The sequence below is a fragment of the Herpailurus yagouaroundi genome, unplaced genomic scaffold, assembly GCF_014898765.1.
Source record: "Herpailurus yagouaroundi ecotype Mexico unplaced genomic scaffold, PumYag 100, whole genome shotgun sequence".
NCBI lineage: Eukaryota > Metazoa > Chordata > Mammalia > Carnivora > Felidae > Herpailurus > Herpailurus yagouaroundi.
The window spans coordinates 12,726,886-12,746,564 of NW_024412391.1; the positions used below are offsets into that span (position 1 = coordinate 12,726,886).

Below are 19,679 nucleotides of genomic sequence, written 5' to 3' on the forward strand. Positions count from 1 at the left end.
CACTCCTAAATACCTGAGTGCCCCTGACCAGACAAAAGCTATCTTTAATGAAGCCTGAAAGTTTTCTAACAGGTAAAATTCAGACTGGTCGTGTTGAAATAAATCATGAATACCCACTAACTGGCAGAGGGGTGTGAGTTTCTCCTCCGTGTGTGTGAGGTTGTTATGGCAGGACAGCAGAACTGGGATGCGAGCCGGTTGGTGACGCTGCCAGGACATGGACCCATCATGAAGGAGTAAGTACGGCCAAGGATTTGTGTTCTAGGGTTTACACTATGGATACGCCATGTCCTGGGGACACAAAGGAGAACATACATTTGAAAATCTAAGCCCCAGGGGCGCCTGGGTGGCTCAGTTGGTTGGGTGTCCAACTTCGGCTCAGGTCATGATGTCACGGATCATGGGTTCGAGCCCCGCGTCGGGCTCTGTGCTGACAGTTCAGAGCCTGGAGCCTGCTTCAGATTCTGTGTCTCCCTCTCTCTCTGCCCCCTCCCCCGCTTGAGCTCTATCTCTCTCAAAAATAAACGTTAAGAAAAAGAAAAGAAAAAAAAATCTAAGCCCCGACAAGCATAAAATCATACTATCCAAGGACAAGATAACAAGGGCAGAGGGAAAGGGGTAGACTGAGCTGAAAGGAGCTGGATTTCCCAGGATGGAAGGATCGAGGCTGGTAGGCTCCTCATGGAGAGAGAGGAGGTAACTCCTCTTCCCCAATTTTCCAGGATGGGGTAAACCTCAAGATCCTTGATCTTGATCCAAAGAATGGGAGTGATCCCGGCTGCTAATGACTGATATTTGACTTCCCACAGATCCTGGTGAATGGGAACAATTCCAGATCTAATCTATTTTGGATAAATATGATGTTTCCTGCACTTAAGTATCATGACATGAATTCCTTTTTTTTTTAACTTACTTATTTTTGAGAGAGAGAGAGAGAGACAGAGCACAAGTGGGGGGAGGGGCAGAGAAAGAAGCAGACACAGAATCTGAAGCAGGCTCCAGGCTCCGAGCTGTCAGCACAGAGCCCGACGCGGGGCTCCAACTCATGAAGTGCGAGATCACGACCTGAGCCAAAGTCAGATGCTTAACCGACTGAGCCACCCAGGCGCCCCAACGAATTCCTGTTATTTATAAATGTTTGGAGTGCACCCACTGTCTGTGCCGTTTAAGAAGCCCTCATCCGTACCTGTGCCTTTTGCCCTGTCCCAGGTGACTGGACAGTTAGGTTCTCTTGCCTTCTACAATATGAATTCAAGAGACAGAGAGAAGTGGCCAGGAATTGTGAGCACACAGCCAAGAGGCCATGGAGAGTCAGGGCTGGTGTGCGTGAGAATGAGTTCATGTTATGTGCGAGGGAAGCCTGAGTGAGTGGAGGAGGCTGGCCAGGAGAGAGAAGACAAAAGGAGAGAGAAACAGGGGCAGAGATGACAGGAACTTGATGCCTCTGGAAGGCGGAGGAACCCCAGCGCCTCACTTTCTAATCCTAGCGCTGGTCGGCTCCTGTGAGGTCTATACCTCATCCATGCTCGTGACGCACTGTGAATCCACTCGTTCATGTGTTTTATATGGAACGACCTCTTACTGAAGCTGACTTGAATGGATATCTGTGTCTTGTACCCGCAACACTGTCATTTTATGACTTAATCCAAGTAGGCTGCAGAGCTACGCCTGTATACACTGCAGCCCGAGACTCTTCGTCTGAAGTAACCAGTCTGATTCTCTTGACCTGCCCACGGCTCTGACTTTAGAACGTGATATAATTATTTGCTTAGAACAGCCTAGCCTTGGGGCACTTGGGTGGCTCAGTCAGCTGAGACTCTGACTCTTGATTTTGGCTCAGGTCATGCATGATCTCACGGTTTGTGAGATCGAGCCCTGTGTCGGGCTCTGTGCTACATACAGCCTGCTTGGGATTCTCTGCCTCTGTCTCTCTCTCTCTCTCTCAAAAGTAAATAAGCAAACACTAAAAAGAGGAAGAGGAAGAACATTTTAGCCTTAAGGAAAAACAAAGTAGCACCTGACAACCAAAAGCCAAGTCCTGTGGAATCGGTGATGACGGCAGTGGCCATGATCTAGGCCTCTTCAGATTCCCAGATTGTCCTATGAAACTATTAGGTGGAAAATGAGCACAACCTAATTTCCATGCAGAGCCAACAATGCACTCCATACTCCCGCACACACTGATTTTTCTGAGTTGTCCAAGAACTGAACTGGGGCAGAGTCACATGACGGGCTTGTGTGCTGCAAACTTCTACACCACGGCCTCTGAGCGGGCTCGCTCTGAAGGCTTGGCGCGACAACACTCAGAAACTTACCCCAACAAGAAAGCGAATTTTCTCTCGAAATGCGTATTTCACTGCGTTTAGTCTGTTGCAGCGCTTTTTCTTTTTCTTTTTTTTTTTTTTTAAATTTTTTTTTTCAACGTTTATTTATTTTTGGGACAGAGAGAGACAGAGCATGAACGGGGGAGGGGCAGAGAGAGAGGGAGACACAGAATCGGAAACAGGCTCCAGGCTCCGAGCCATCAGCCCAGAGCCCGACGCGGGGCTCGAACTCACGGACCGCGAGATCGTGACCTGGCTGAAGTCGGACGCTTAACCGACTGCGCCACCCAGGCGCCCCTGCAGCGCTTTTTCTATTCTTGTAACTAGGAGAGCTGAGTTTTGCCTGGGAAGCTGGGGAAAGGTAGTCACCAAAGCCACACTGGATGCCCTTTGCAAGCCCACGTCTATTCTCACAAGTGTAGAAAGAGGCCAAAAATTTGTCTTCAGCCGATACCAGAGAAGAACTTTGGCGAAAGTTGGTCTCAAATGCCAAATCTCCTCCGGGCCCGACCCGTGTACTGTTCAGTAGGGGCCCAGCCCCTCCACCCCTCCACCCCTCCTTACCACTGGGGTTTTTTTGGCTGAAAGTTTGGCCCACAGTTTCACAAAGTAGTTTCTGTCTGTAGCATCCAGGAAATCACACAAACTGGTGGCAGTGAGCTTGCTAGAAGCCTCTTCAGATTTCAGCTGGGGTGTCTCCACATCTGGGAGAGAAGGAACCAAGGTTTAAAAATCAAAAGGCATGAAGTAAGAGAAGGGAACTTTCTGAAGGAAGAGAAATGCCTTCTCTCTGGATGGGTCTAAAACACAGCAAAACTGAATATTGAAAGTCTGTGCATTTCAACCTGAAAAGTGAGATAATTACAGATATGTCTTAGAGAACAAGGTAATAGTTATCACTGATTGTAGTAAAGTCAGGCCACAGCACCTAGTAGACGTGCCCGGGAGTATACTTAGTGCTCATCAATGCAGGCATATAACGGGCATTGAAGTAAACCTTGGCTCATACAATACCTTCCAGATATGTAACTGAGAAGTCACACTGATAATTACTTTCCATTCAACAAAATTCTTCTAAAGGGCTAGAAGAAAATAAAGCATGCAATGCTGAAAAGAAACTTAAAAAAAAAAGAATGCAATGGATACTGATGTGGTCACCGCTTAACAGAATTTACTCATAAATAATGCTGAAAGTTTCCTTTAAAACATTAGAATGTCCAGCGACCTAGAATATAAAGCTAAAATTTTATTACCATTCATCTATAGAGAGCCTTAGTGTAAGTGCCTTTGGATATATACAAACATTAAAACTTTCAGGAATATTGCCTTAAAAATGCTAAAATAGGGGTACCTGGGTGGCCCAGTTGGTGAAGCGTCTCGACTCTTGGTTTCGGCTCAGGTCATGATCCCACAGTTCATGAGATTGAGCCTCATGTTGGGCTCTGTGCTGACAGCTCAGAGCCTGCTTGGGATTCTCTCTCTCCCTTCCTCTCTGCCCCTCCCCCACTCATGCTAGCTCAGGCCTGCTCTCTTTCAAAATAGATAAACTTAAAAAAAAAAAAAGAAAGAAAAGCATTAATTTTTTTTAAATCCTAAAATAAATGATTCCCACATGTCCGCCGTCTGCTCTGAGCAGACGTGGGAAGTTCTCCTCACCCAGAGACAACAAAACACTAGATGATGTGCAACAAGAGACTTGTTTTGTACACATAGCGAAGCTGAGAAGCCAAGGAAGAAAAATTTCCTCGTGCTGGAGGTAAAGGTCCCAAGTCAAAAGAGTGGGAAGAAGTCGGAGTGCTTCGGGGACTGAGGGAGGCCAGTCCGTGTTCTTGGTGCAGAAGACTTGGGCTCTTTGATAAGGGGGGGAGCTGGAAAGGGGGCATCTGGAAGTTTCGGCCCACAGACCCAGCGACTGTGCTCGGACAGAGAGTCTCGCCTGGACCAGTGTCACCTGGACCGAGGGTGGAAACACCTGGGGGAAATCAGGCCTCTGATCCTGTGTTGTGTTGCATGCTGGTATGGAATCAGAACTCGAACTCCTACCAAATTGTGTGGCTATTGTGTGCCAATAAAATAAGGAAAAAGCTGTTGCAGATGAGTGCAAGTAATCACGTAGGGGACGCTCAAGGTCCACACCCCAGCACCTGCCTCGAGTGAGAGAGAGACTCAGGAGGTGCAATGAATGAGCAAGTCTACGCCAGAAGGATTCGTCTTCTTCGTTAAACCTTCATGACGGAAAAGCCATTCGATCCATATTTGTTGAGCATGTGCCAGACAGTGCTCTGGAGGCTGGGGATATAACAGTAGACAGAAGGTCCTGACCGGTGGGAATTACATTCTATATTGGACACAAATAACACATCAGATAACGTCAGGTGGTAAGAAGTGCAACGAAGCAATGGGAAGCCAGATAAGGGGACAGAGTGAGAGATGGCACAATGGTCACAGAAGTCCTCTCTAGAGGAGCGACATCTGGACAGCGATCTAAAATCACAGGAAAAGCATTCAAGTAGCTGAGGCAAAACCATCTCACATAGAAAGAGGTGCTTTGTATAAGGACCCAGAAGCGTGCTTAACATAATTGAATAACAGTAAAAAAAAATCGACATGACTGAAGCAAGAGGGAGAAAGTGGGGTGGAGAGGTTGGATCTTGTGTTCATTTAAAAGAAAGAGAGCCAGAGCCAGAGCCAGAGAGAGAAAGAGAGAGCGAGTGAGCTTGTTCCCTGATGGGACCCTAAGAAAGAGAGCATTGTGGAAAAGACCAGATGAATTTAAGAAAAGTTAAGATAAAAATTAAATAGAAGCTATATTCATTGAGGTCATTTCCACAAAATTACCATATGTATGTATGTGTGTGTGTATGTGTGTGCGAGAGTGTGTACACACACATACACACAACATACACACAGGCACTTGCTCAAAATACAGTATTAGTGTCAGGGTTCCTTTTTCTACCTTTCTGAGAGGGAAGCAATCTGTATTATGGTGTGTGAACAAGTTAAAGTTCAATCCAATGATGCAATGTAGCTACAATTCAACAATATAATGGCTTTATGGTTTCTCAATAATCAAACATTTTGGGTAACAATAGTGTGTTTACATTACTATTAAACTACATTGTAATGCCACCACTTTAATGACTTGGAACTTCCATAATGAAGAGTTCCATACAGTTCTTAAAGGAGTTTCTAATGTCTTAAGAGATCCTGCTTCTCAATTTAATATCTATGTGTATATTACCAACGTTATAACACCTTGCAACAACTCTTCTTAACACAATCTTCCTCAAAGTATCTAAATTAAAGACAACCTTGAGGCAACATTAAATCTATATATACAGTCCATAAAAACAACCAAGTTCTTCAGTATAAAGGTTAATTTTAACACCTACAATGAAGCACAACTGAATTCAATGATGCATGACAGATTTTTAAAGTTATTTTATGGATTAGTATCATTATTAAATGCAGGAAAATATAAATGAATTACCCGGAACAACCAGAAGTACATCTCAAATTAATTCTAAGTGGCTTAGACCTTGTATTTAGACTTCTATCCCTTTGCAGTCAAGTGAATTAAAATAATTTGCATAAGTTTTAAAAGAAGCATAGAATCCAACCTAAATAACAAATGCGATGGGAGCCATGTACCTCAGAATAAAGCATTTTGAGTATATATTTAGTATCATATCATCACATAGACTAAACAAGGGCTTTTACTGCATAAAAGAGAAAATTAAAAATGTTGATGATCTGACATTACTGGCACAGAGCCATGTCAAGAGTAATAAAATTAGAATTTGGGGATCAGACAGTGAATATTTTGAGAAACAAAAATCCCTATTTTAATGGCCAATTTTTCTACATTCATAAGATTACTTATAGAGCAAAACAACTAAGTCCTTTTCCTGTTCAAAAATATGAGACTAGACACTTTAAATTATAAAGGTTTTAACATTTAAACGAGACCTTGGGGAAAAAAATGAATCAACATTAGAATTTGTCTCCTTTTGGAAACAATTAGAAATGCATGTCTTGGAGGGGCGCCTGGGTGGCTCAGTTGGCTGAGCATCTGACTTCGGCTCAAGTCATGATCCTGTGGTTTGTGGGTTTGAGCCCCGCGTTGGGCTCTGTGCTGACAGCTCGGAGCCTGGAGCCTGCTTCAGATTCTGTATCTCCCTCTCTCTCTGCCCCTCCCCTGCTCATACTGTCTCTCCCTCTCTCTCAAAAATAAATAAACATAAAAAAAATTAAAAAAAAAAAAGAAATCTATGTCTTGGAAATAGGCTTTTTCTTTCTAAAAAAATTGTTTTTAATGTTTATTTATTTTTGAGACAGAGACAGAGCATGAACAGGGGAAGGGCAGAGAGAGAGGGAGACACAGAATCTGAAACAGGCTCCAGGCTCTGAGCTGTCAGCACAGAGCCCGACGCGGGGCTCGAACTCACGAACCGCGAGATCATGACCTGAGCCGAAGTCGGACGCTTAACCGACTGAGCCACCCAGGTGCCCTGATAGGCTTTAATTTTCAAACAAAAGTTCTCAGCCAGATTTCAGTATCATTCATCTTTTCCCCCCACTCAAATGGGTTTTAAAAAAATGTTTATTTAGTAACAGTGAGGGTATTTTTTAACAAGAATAATATATCCCTACCATGATTAAATACATACACACACCTAAAATATAAATACTTGTAAAATCACTGTAACAGTCTCAATACGTAAATATGTAACCATAAAAAAGGCCAAAACCAAATTAAAGCAAAATAACCTGTGATACAGTATTTGTTTATTTTTAATGAGACAGTTACATAATTTGTAGTGGAAAATTAGAGAAAATCTCAGTTCAATAGGAAGTATTATCACAAAAGTAAATGTTCTGAAAAAAGCGATTTTTCTAGGACAGAATTAAATCTTGAAAGTCCTGTCTATCTGTGCTTCCAAGAAAGGAATAAAAGCAACCAAAAGAAAGTCATTTCACACAGTACCCATAATAATTTTCCATAGCAAAATAAGGTTTTATAGTAGGAAACTACCATCCCAGTCTAAGGAAGTAGAGTAATAATGTTCATGTAAAATGAATATACTTATTAAGATATTCTAACAGTCAAGTGCTCTTTTCTTCAGTTTCCAATCAAAGGAATAATCAGTGACTTAAACAGGGAACAGCTTCTGTATCAGGACAAAGCCAAGTATGTGAATGTGTATTCTCACCCAGAGAGAATGAGGTACAAAATAAAATGTTTCCTTACACTGAACTTCACACTTTCAAACCTCCTCAGTACAGCTGAACTAATGGACTCAGTACTTGCATCCTGTATTTAGAATGTCCTGATTAGAACATAAAACTGGGGTGCCTGGCTGGCTCAGTGGGAAGGGCATGGAACTCTTGATCTCAAGGTTTTGAGCTCCATGTTGGGTGTAGAGCTTACTTAAAGGTAAGTAAATAAACTTAAAATAAAACATAGGACAATAGTACCCTGAATTTCAGGGTTGTTTTTTTTTTTTTTTTTTTTTTTTTTAGTTTTTTTAACGTTTGTTTATTTTTGACAGAGAGAGAGAGACAGACAGAGCATGAGTGGGGGAGGGGTAGAGAGAGGGAGACACAGAATCCGAAACAGGCTCCAGGCTCCGAGCTGTCAGCACAGAGCCTGACGCGGGGCTTGAACCCACAGACAGCAAGATCATGACCTGAGCTGAAGTCGGGTGCTCAACTGACTGAGCCACCCAGGTGCCCCAGGGTTTTTTGTTTGTTTGTTTTTGTTTTTATTGGATGAGTTTATTGTGGTAAGTTTCAAGAGTGGAAACATGATACATAAGATCTGCATGTGTATAGCATTTGGGCAAGAGGAAGGAGAATCAGAAAATAGGAAAGAAACCTTCAGGGAGCTTGAATACACACGAAAGACTTCTCCTTTAAGTATGATGTTTGATGATGAGGCTGATGATGGGACTTCCACCCAACTCCACGCTCCAGCTCCTGTTAAGTGCGAGGTCCTTCCTGAAGGCTCATCCTTGAAGAGCAACTCTTTCAAAGATGTTACTTCATTGGTCAATTCCTCTAGGAAAGACTTTTTTTGGGGGGGAGGGGTTTCTTCACTTTACTTTTCTTTGTCCAGGGAAACTGAAGGTCTTTGGATGGAGTAGCTTGTAGAAGTCAGTCTTTGTCTCAACCCACTACAAAAGGCAAACAAAACGCCTACAGTCTGGTAGTTCATTTCTGAGTCAAATAACGTGACAGCATTTACTGCCTAACCAAACTGAAACATAGAATATAAATGGCTTTGATTTTACCAATAAGGAAATAACAATAGTAAAGATAATAGAGAACACTTATTAGCAGTGGGTGTTGTATGGAAGCTAATTTGACAATAAAGTTTTTTTTTTTAAAGTTCATATCTGATACGAAAAAAAACATTTATTGAGCATGTACGATGGGCCAGGTGCTATGAAAAGTGTTTCATGTGTGTATCACAAGTAAATTTCATAATAAGTTCAGTACTGGTGTTTCCCTAACCTCACTTCTCCAAGCTGCATGTTAACGCCCATGAATCTCTTGATCTCAGTTACATTTTGCTTCTTCCCAATATTATTCTAATTCTGTTTAAGCTCCTTAATTCGATCAAGGTTGTTTAAAGTTTTTTTTTTTTAAAGGATTTTCAGAGAAGACCATCCTTTTTGCCAAATATTTCTGCCTACTTTGACCAGTGTTGTTAAATCCAATTCATGATAAAACACTATTTAAAATGTTCTTCCCGCTTCCATGTTAACACTAACACTTATACACACTCTTACTATATGCCAGACGTTGGTTTTCAATATATGAACTCATTCAATCCCCACAATAATCTTGAGGTAGGTAGCGTTACTGTCCCTACATGAGAACTTTGTAACTTGCCCAAGGTCACAACGCTAGATTGTATTAGTGCTGGAATTTCCAACGATTGACTGCTAGTGTCGATTTATGAATTCCTAAGGTTACAAACTTAAAAAAAAAAAAAAAAAGGCCTCCAGCTTTTGCTTATCTTTCCTGCACTCTCAAAACCAGATTTGGTGGTCTGACATCATTGATCTATCATCAACACAAGGAAATGGTTAGGCTTTTCTCCTCTTTTTTGAATGTCTGGTCAATAAAGAAAAGTGATTTCCAGAATTATGTCTTTCACATTGAACTAAGCTATTAATTAAATTCATTTATGAACACATTGTGCTAGGTAGTATATAAATAGTGCAATTATCTAAAGTGGAATTCGGGGCATCTTTTATGTTAACAAGATGATTTCAGGGTTGTCATGGAGCAAAAGGAAAGGGAGTCAGCTAAGTACTTAGTGCAGAAAACACTATTGATCGAGATTTTTTTGGAGGGTTTTTTTTTTTTTAAACTTTACCTAAGAATTCATTTTTTTGCACATGAAGTTTGGATAACATTTTCTCTGGAGTCTACTACTGACAAAGACCAAAACTGCCAATACACTGGATCCTTGCTATTGTCCCAGAGAGAATTCCGCAGAAATCATGTCAACCCATCCCACTTCACGGGGAAGCATCTGGTCAACAGCCTCCAGGAACAGCAGCGGAGCAGAGCTCCAGAGACCTCAGGGTTTTCAAAGTGCAGGTTGCAGCCTGAATATAGAATCTATTTAGTAGGTTACGTATGACCAGCAGTTTGAAAAGTGAAGACTGAGGAGAACAGAAAATATCAGGGTGTATCACTGTAGTGAGGATGTTTTATACTTCTGTCTCCTACGTGCGTCTGTGTGTAGGTCATGATATTGTAAAATCTATTCCCGGTTATGGATTTTGGATCTGAAAGTTTGAAAGCCACTGTTCTAATGAGTACTAACTGTGTGTGATTTCCTAGTAGTAAGCCCTGTATTCAATAAGAGAGACTGCTGGGTTCTTCAGAGCCAGCCAGAAGAGCCAGTTGCAGTAAATGGATCATATCAAAAAGGGAACCTTAGATTTTATCCAGTGCAACTAATCAACCAACATACGGAGGCTTCCTGTACAATTCCCAGCACAGAGCCTGTAAGTTCTAGAGAAAGCCTGTTTGTTCCTTTGCGCATGACTTCTAACTTCTAGAAAGTTCTTCATTACGCCAGATTGAAATAGAACATAAGGTTGCTCTTTCACACGACAGATTTTCATATGTGTGAATTTAATTCTATATAACCTTTTCCGAATAAACACAGGTTCATAGACAATTTAGGAAATAGTAAACAGCATAAATGAGAAAATAAAGATGACCACTAATCCAACAACCCAGAGCTAACAACTGGAACCATACTGGCTATACCTCCTTAACCTGCTTTCTCCATAATCTTGGAACAAATATTGCACTCTTCTCTATATTCTTCTACAACATGATTATGATGGCAAATAGCATCCTCGCATAAGGCTATTCCAGAACTTTTTTCCATAACTTATTTTTACAAATCTCAAATGACTAGACTATTTCCAGATTTTAGTATAAAGACTATTTCCAGATCTCATTATAAAGACATTAACGATGCTTCTACATCAATTTCTTCCCGATGGTAAGTCTTAGATTAGAATTACGAAGTTAAAGACAGTCAAAATTTAAAGGCTCTGAGGGGTGCCGGGGTGGCTCAATTGGTTAAGTGTCCCGACTCTGGCTCAGGTCATGATCTCATAGTTTGCAAGTTTGGGCCCCGCATCGGCTCTGTGCTGACAGCTCAGAGCCTGCAGCCTGCTTCAGATTCTGTGTCTCCCTCTCTCTACCCATCCCCCATTCACATGCTGTCTCTCTCTCTCAAAAATAAACATTAAAAAAAATTAAAGGCTCTGAAAGATATTGTAAAACTGCCCCCCCCCAAAGTTGCACCCATTTACTTTCTCCGTGATGATATGGAAAGTGTGTTTACCCTGTACTTCACCAAGAACAGGCATTCATTTGCTTTCCATCTTTGCCAGTTTGGTATTCCCCCAAAATTTTGTTTTAACTTCTAGAAGGAGTGGAAGCTATATACTTTTTGACATTTATTTTGGCCATTTTTCTTTTCTCTTTTCTGAACTACCCAATCATACCCTTTGCCTAATTCTCTTTTGAGGCTTGAAAATAACTGATTTAGTTCCTTACATATTCGCAGATGGTTCTTATGCCCAATGGAACTATTATCTCTGTTGATCTGAATACTGGGCGCCAGACTGCCCTGAAAAAGCTAAAGATTGTATTAGCTAATAGTGACTAACGCTTGCGATGCTTTTGTTTTCCCATAGAGATCATTTTGCCAAGGAATATAGCAAAAGAAGTGATACGAGCTCTGTAGATGTAGACGGAACATGACAATTCTTCGACAACTAAAAACCAGAGGCTTCCATTACGCTGAGAAAGTCAATACACGCAGTAAAAACAGCTCACCACCGAGGAGTTGATGATCTTTTTGACTCCCTTCCTCGGACTACAAACGCAATGCTGCCCAGCTGCACTGAACTGGGGACACTTTTATATACTAAAAAAACAGAAAACTTAAACCATCATGAACCCCGCAAAGGGAGTTAGAGCTTCCTGTAAGTCAAACAAAGGGATACTTGGCTTCTCATTTCCCTTTAGAACACTAATAAAAATGCAACCCCAGGGGCGCCTGGGTGGCTCAGTCGGTTGAGCGTCCGACTTCGGCTCAGATTATGATCTCACGATTCGTGAGTTGGAGCCCCGTGTCGGGCTCTGTGCTGACAGCTCGGAGCCTGGAGCCTGCTTTGGATTCTGTGTCTCCCTCTCTCTTTCTGCTCCTCCCCTGCTCACACTCTCTCTCTCTCTCTCAAAAATAAATAAAGATTTAAAAAAATAAGAAAAAAAAATGCAACCCCAAATGCTTAAAGAGCTTCAGAACCAGTTGCCCAAGGAGGAAACCTAGTATTCTTCTCAAGTTCTCACCTAAGTGAGGTATTGGTGGGTGTCTCTGAAATGCCCCACTCACAGCTCATTAAAAAAGGGGTAATTATCCTTTTTTTCTACCTCCCTCTTACCATCTGTCCTCCTCCTGGGTCCAATCCAAATACTTCCTCAATCTGTCCATTCCTGCCACAGTGCCTTATTTCAGGCCCTTACCACCCTGTTAGGACTATTGCAATAGCTTCCCAGCCGTGCTTCCTACCCTCTGTATTGACTACCTTAAATTTAACCTCTATACCAAGTCTAGACACGTGCCTCTAAGATAAAAATTTAACTATTCAATGGCTCCCCCTTGTTAGAAGATCAAGTTTCCAAGCTCGTTAGCATAGCGCAAAATGCCCTTTGGATCTACCAATACCTACCGCCCTCCTGACATCCAGGTCCTTATAAGAAACGCTGTGCCTGCTCTTACCACCATGCTTAAGCACACGCTGTTCCCTCTTCTAAGAAACCATCGCTCTGTCCCATCAGTCTAATTTTGCAACCTTGATGCCTTAGCTGAAAGAGGACCTCCTCTTGGAAGGTGTTTTCTGATCCAATTCTCACGTCCCAGGCTGAATCCAGTGTCCTTTCTTGATATCCTTATGACATTCTGGAAAAGTTAATAAATGGGTTTGCCTGTCTATTGGACCCTAAACCTAGCCCAGCATGCTGCGAGGCTTCCTAGTGTCCTGATCACATGGTGTTGTCATTGACCCTCTTAGGTCTCCCTTGACAAAAGAGCTCCTTGAAGTGTCCTTATCATCCCACTATGTCTAGCAGCTATCATAGTGTCTGGCACATAGTAGATGCTCAATCAACGTTTTGGATAACTGAACTAAATAAAAGTTATGACATGTTAAAAAAATTCCTTATTACTGTCATCTTTGACAAACCAGATAAATCAAACGGTAATTATTGGTATAACAGAGGCTTTTCAAGAGGATTTCTGCATCCTGGATTTTAAAAATATCAATGTCCTCTCCTGAACTTGAAATAATATTTGGCGTGCACACGACAGTGTGGACACGTACCTCGTGTATATGATAAGAACCATTTCTACAGGCATTTAGTCCTCAAATTTTTGTATTTTCTAAATACAGGATGCCAAACACAGTTTAGGATGCTGCTACACACATAGTAAGCGCTCATTAAATATCTTTGCAACTTTTTAGGAGCTAAACCTTGGGTTGGCTGCTTTGGTCACAATTACCGTCTTCTGGGAATGTAGCCTCCGTATACCTGACAGGGGGCAGGGGTGCCTGACGGTTACATGTATGTGACCCTGTCTCTGGCCAGAGTAGATTAATTTAAGAATATTTCATTTAATTCAAGCCAGGCCCATCTGTCTTTCGCTGAATTTTTTTTAAATTTCAGGATTAAGGAACATGTAAATTAATCCTTTTCTAGTAGTGGGAGCTGCCAGATGTAAAACCAGATGTAAAATTTGAGAGGTATTGGCAGCTATGTTCCCAGCCATGAAACAGAAATGAGAAATGACGAGAGTCCAGTCGGTGACAGAAAGTACCGGAGATGACAGGAGTCCGGGTTTTTCGATAACTTGTCCCCACTCGAAGGATCTGGTGCACCTCCGTTCTCCCCACGGTCTGCTGGTAGGAGATATTCCACTCCCTTCCAGTAGATTCCCGTAAGCTGGCTCAGGCTGGATTCCTGTCCCTTGCTGATGGTATGAGTCCTTAAAGAAAAAGTGATTCCCCTGAATCTTCTCCCCAGGAACCCTTTAAACTGATTCAACCGGGTGGTTTGGTATAATGAAGGCAGGGGCTAATTTACATGAGGTTCCTGTTCAGGGAGAGAAGGAAGGTATTCATTTTGAAATACATTTCAAGCAAAAGTAAGTTTCAGGTAACACAAGCCAACGCAAATCTGAAGCTCTCATCTATCACGGTGTCATATGCGTAAAGAACTTGCCCCTCTGCCCTTTCGAAGACGCTCACAAATTAACTGTGGGTTTGGAATCTTTGTGGAAGTGACAAAGACCCAGAAACTGCGAAGGCTCCCTTTCTCGGAGCTCTCCTCCCGGACCCCTCGAATATGCAAGCGGCATGCGAGAATGTTCTCCTCTAGAAGTGAAGTTTCCTAATGAGTAACACAAAACGTAATGGCCACACGACATTGCTTCAGCCAGAGTCGGCACGCATATTGGAGTTCATAGGAGTGTAGACACAAGGGCTCCCCGCTGACCCTAACCTTCAGGACCAGCTCTCCAGCTGGCACAGGGACACGACCGGCTGGTGGATCCCACTCTAGGGGCTGCCCTTCCGGACTACAACGGCAAACCACAGGAAAGGCCCAGAAACGCACAGACTAAGAACCCAGTGGCTGGGACGGTGCTGGAGCCCACCCCCACGCTTACTGAGTGGCTCCGGGGATGGCTTAAACCTTGCTGCTCTGACTGCCCCGAGCTCGCAGCCTCCCCTTCCGGCTGCCCGGCTCCTCGGCAGACACCCGATTCTGGGCTGCGGCAGAGCTTCTGTCCTTGGGTGCTCCCCCGTGTTTCTCGGTGTGTTTCTCCTTGGCTTGCCGCCTGGAGGCACCATCCCTTTGGACAGAACTCTCTCTGGTCTGACTGGGCCCTCGATGGGCTTGGGTCTCTCTGACAGGCTGCTGGGTGGGGGCCTGCTCTGGGGAGTCCAAAGGCGATTCTCTCTTCTGAAATCTTCCCCTCGTATGAACCTCTTCTCTTCTCCCTGGATGCTCCCTGGGAGCAGAATCATCTGGTCTTGACTCTACAGAGGACATTGCACTCCGGAGAGGACCCCTGTGCAGTTGCCTGCCACTGAGGGTGGCTTTATTTCCTTGAGCTGATCCTTCAGAATTCTTTTTCAACAATGGCCCTTTTTTGGACCCAGCTACCTTCTGAACCGGGTCATCTGGGGGGAGGCTGGCACGGGCCTTTTCCCTGGAATGATGCACCTTTCCCTGTTTCTCTTCTTGGAACTGGGGGTCCGTAGGCAATGGTTCAGCATGGGGTGGCTCAGCAATTTGTGGCGCGTTGACTTTTCTTCTCTGGGTCCCCTGAGGACTCTGAGGAGGGCTAGGGTTCGGGTGATGGGGTACCTTTGGGGGAGTCGGCTTACTCTGGGATTCTGGCTGCAAGGCTGTCTGATGGCTTCTAGGAGGTACCTTTTTCAGATGCCCTGGTCCTTTAATTGTCTCTCTTTGGATAGGGAGTTTTTTTTCCCTAGCTCCTGTCCGCTGCACCGGCTCTTGGTTTGGGGGTAAGGCCTGCGCATCTGAAATCTTCTTGCTGGAGGAGCGGCCTGCTTTGGGGGCCTGCCTTTCCTTTGCAGGCCTCAAATCACGGTGAGCCCCCGTGTTGTGCGGCAGCTGCTGTTCAGAGAAGGGGGTGGGAATGTGCGGGAGCCTAACTGCCTGAGTCCCCTCTTCCTCGGGGGGATCGGGGGCGGGCTGCGGTGCATGCTCCTGGACGGGGGGACTGATAAGAGGGAGTTTCACCTCCCTGACCTTTTCTTCCTGGACTTGCTGAGGGCTGTGGTCCTGATGGGGACTCAGACTTTGTGGTGGTTTGGAATGAGGAGGGCTGATGGGAGGAAGTTTACTGGGGTCTCCTTCCTGAGCTAGTGGAGGCCTCGACAAGGGAGTCACGGTTTGGTCTGAGGCTGTTCCGAAAGCTTCCTCCCTGCTGGGTGAGAGCAGTCTGGGTGTGGGCCTCCGACTCTGGAGCGGGGCGAGGACCCGAGGCTGGGGCAGCCTGGTGGGGGCCAGCCGGCTTCTGGGGAGCAAAGTCATTGGGTTGTCCCTGCCCTGGGTCTGTTCGATATCTGTTGAGTCCTGAGGATGTGGCACTTCTGGGTAAGGAGTGCTGACCCGAACAAACTCTGCCTTTGGGGATCCCTCCACTGGAGGTTGCCGAGAATCTTCCAGAGGTGGTCCCGGTATTTTGGCCCCGTTAGGGTGGGAAGGGTCTCTCGGAGGCTCATGATGGGCACCGTCGGGTGGCACATTGGCTGACTCAGTTTCCTCACCCTGGGTTCTCTGGGGGCTGAGGGATGTTGGGTCAGACTCCTGTAGAGCCTCAGATGGTGGAGGGAGAGCGAGGGTGCCCTCAGCCTCCCCTGACTCCTCATCCTGGTCTGGCGGAGCTCTGTGCGCGGCAGGCGGCTCAGGGTGCCGACCCTGGTCAGGGCGCCCTTGGGAAGGAGTGATGGAAGCCTGCCCTATGTTACCTGCTTTCACCTCAGATGTCCGAGACTCGTTTTCAGGGAGATTTGTAGTTACGATTTGTGAAGAAGGATCCGATTGTTGAACACCCCCTCCCCTGTGGTCTGGGGATAAGTCTCGGGCCTGCGGGGGAGGCTCGGCACTGACACGGCTGCTGGGAGAGAGCGCTTGGTGGGCGGCTCCCTCCTGAGTCAGCGCTTGGTCCTGGGAGGGAGCTGCGCTCTGATTTTCGGGGGCCTGTGCACGAATCTGCATTCCAGGGTGATGCTCGGTTAACTGGCCATCCGCCTGCAGCTTTGCCAAGCGCCTTGGGGATGGGACCAGGTGGGCGGGCACCCCAGAGGGGGTCTTCTTGCTAGAGGGAGCTCCTGCTTTAATATAAAAAGAAGTTAGCTAAAGGCATCTGAACACATACTAAGTAACCATGCAGCTTTAGAAAGAACAAAGAATATCTTTTCCTTCTCGGATGCGCATAGGCCCTTGGAAAGAATAAAATGACACATCCAGGAGCACTGTCACCGTGCCTTCCCCCTGGGGATACTAGGTGCCTAGACTCCTCTTACTTAGAACTTGGAACCACCGTAGTCAACCAAAATCATGAGCTTCAATAAATAAACATAAAGAGGCTCATCCACAGAACCAAACCTTACATCCAGGGCTGAGAGTGGCAAGAACAATCTTTAAGTGAATGGGATTTAAAATTTTCACCACCTTACGTGCCACTGCTGCTTCTGGGGGTAGAAACTAAAGGATGGACATCTGAGCCGGGTGAAGTCCCGCTTGTGTCCTTGTTTAATGGCAGTCCCCTTCAGGAAACTGAGCTCCAGGAAGAATGATGTCAGTTTACCAATAGCTAGGAGGCACGGGAAGCTGGACGGGCACTTACTTATGACGGAAGCCCTGCCATATTCTGGTGGCCCCTGTAACATCCTAGCCCGGTCCCAAGGACATGGCTCCGAAAGGCCACTGGTCAGAGGCGGCACACCAGTGTGGAACAGCTTTGAAGAAACTAGTCAGGGGGGAGACCTGATACTCAGAGGCTGCAAACCAAGTCAGACCTCCAAGGCCACCCAGGTGGTCCATCCCCAGAAGCGAACCAGGCTCCTGGCCACTGTTCCCCTCTCCTCCAAGAAGCAGGATGACAGCTTGGGATACTCTGGGCCCTCACTGAACCTCCTAGTCTGGGCATGTATCCTGTGCCTCCAGTCGAACCACATTGTCTCTAGAGAGGGGCTGGGGAAGAGTGGGGACAAGGAAAAGCTTGCTTCTTGGTGGGGTTTCCGTGGGGCTGCCCTGCTCATCATTCCCGTCTCCCTAGTTTATGACAGTTATAAGTTAAACACAAATTTAGTCAAGAAACAAGGTCAAAAAAATAGAAGAACAGTGAAAATATCTAGAGTTGGCAAAGTCACAGAGACAGAAACAGATTAGAGGTTACCAGGGGCTGGAGACAAGTCATTGCTTAATGGGAATAGACTTTCTGTTCGGGAGGAATGAAAACTTTTGGAAACAGGTAGCCGTGATGGTGGTTATGAAACACTGTGAATGTAGTCGAGGCCATTAAGTCATACACTTAAAATGGCTAAAATGGCTAATTTTATGTGTTTTGGGTTTTTTTTTTTTTACCACAAAAAAGTAATTAAAAAAAAACAGAAAGATGTGAGAACAGCAAAATCCAATGCTAAAGGCTCTTTCCATTTGTAAGCCCTCCCGGTTTCCCAGGATCAGACATACAAGGATTTTTTTCCCCCCATTTTTACAATTTAACAACTCATATCATTTGGCAAATGATACCCTGCTCTTTATTAGAGATAAAGGCACCACTTACAGACTAGTAAATTGCTCAATTTCCCCGTTTGACTCATCATCACCATCGTCATTTTCCTCCATCATTAGTCGGAATTCTGAATAATGATTTGCAAATATAATTTTATTTTATGATCTCTATAGCAAGAACTCAGGGTGGCTTTTTAAAAGCTTTATTGGAAGCACCAAATAAATACTCCAGAAATAGGTTGTATAAAGACAAACGGAGGGGAAAGACATCCCTGATACTGAAATGTGAATAGAGTGAGTTTTTTCTTTTTATAAAAACTGTATTGTTTGCTCAGGATTTTTTTAATCTTCATGCTTTAGAAATGAGTATTATCTGAATTACTATGGGGAAAAAATAAGATAATCTGTACCATGGTTGATAAACATTTTTAATTAATGGTATATCTCAATATCTTGAGGTTTTATAATCACTCTGTAGCTCAAGTTACTATTTTGTACGTGCATCTAATGGAGAAGCAATGTATTATTCCAAATATCTAAAAATATTTTTCAACTGGTATGATACAGGATTCCTGCTTCCTTGAAAAAAATGCCATTGGCCACCAAATTTCTATTTGTACTGAAGTCTAACATAAAGACAGTCTAAGCTAACTGGGAAAAACCTCAGCAAATTCTAAAATATTCCGGAATATTTTACGTAGCTGGCTTTGTTTTTTAGAAATGGAAATTCGGGGCACCTGGGTGGCTCAGTCAGCTGAGCGTCCGGCCACTAATTTTGGCTCAGGTCACAATCTCATATTCATGAGAACCAACCCCCTGTCGGGCTTTGCACTGACAGCATCTCCGCCCCTCTCTCTGCCCGCTCGATCGCTCTCTCTCTCAAAATAAATAAATCTAAAAAAAAGAAATGGGAATTCGAAGTGATTTCTCTAATCAAATTAATGATCACTGGCAAAATTTAGAATACAAAACTAAGGCTTCCCATTTCTGGTGCAATTTTCTAATCGCTTGGACTGTCTTTCAAAGAATTCTTTTTATTTTCTTACCTTTGACAGCTCAATTATATATTGAAAAATATTCCACTCTACTAAAATGATCTTTTCTTGTAGGGGTCCCATTTACATCCACGTAAGTAATGTATGTCTTTACGTAAACCTACCTAAACTACAGAACTTAAAATCAAAGTGACCCAGCTCAGAGTGGAAGCAAGATAGAGGGGTGATCCAGGCCTGTGGCGGTGACCCTGCTGGGGCTCTGGTCCTTCTCAGGGAGTCCTGATGTCATTTCCAGGAGGTTATGGTTGGGCCCCGCTCTCCTGTGGGGAACCTGTGAACGTCTGGCCCGTCTCCACGGCACACACTTCAGAGCCCAGAAACTCAAAGAGGCCACTGGCTCTCCTCTTGAACCACTAGAGATCCTTTAACAGGTGACTCCTCATTAGAATCTTTAAATACTCACTTGAATAATGTCCGGACTTCA

At 44.3% G+C, this 19,679-nt stretch overlaps 1 protein-coding gene across 3 annotated transcripts in view; it reads right to left on the reverse strand.

Moving 5' to 3' along the window:
- The window catches only part of LRGUK (leucine rich repeats and guanylate kinase domain containing), a 110,355-nt gene that overhangs the window by 23,738 nt on the left and 66,938 nt on the right, over nucleotides 1-19,679 (reverse strand). Inside the window, exon 16 of one of the 3 annotated variants that reach the window (XM_040471922.1) lies at nucleotides 2,889-3,028. In XM_040471922.1, the coding sequence (XP_040327856.1) occupies nucleotides 2,889-3,028 (140 nt within the window). Of the gene's footprint in view, nucleotides 1-2,888; nucleotides 3,029-13,666; nucleotides 16,796-19,679 lie in introns of those variants that run through there. The other 2 variants (XM_040471921.1, XM_040471920.1) reach the window with 2 other exon arrangements.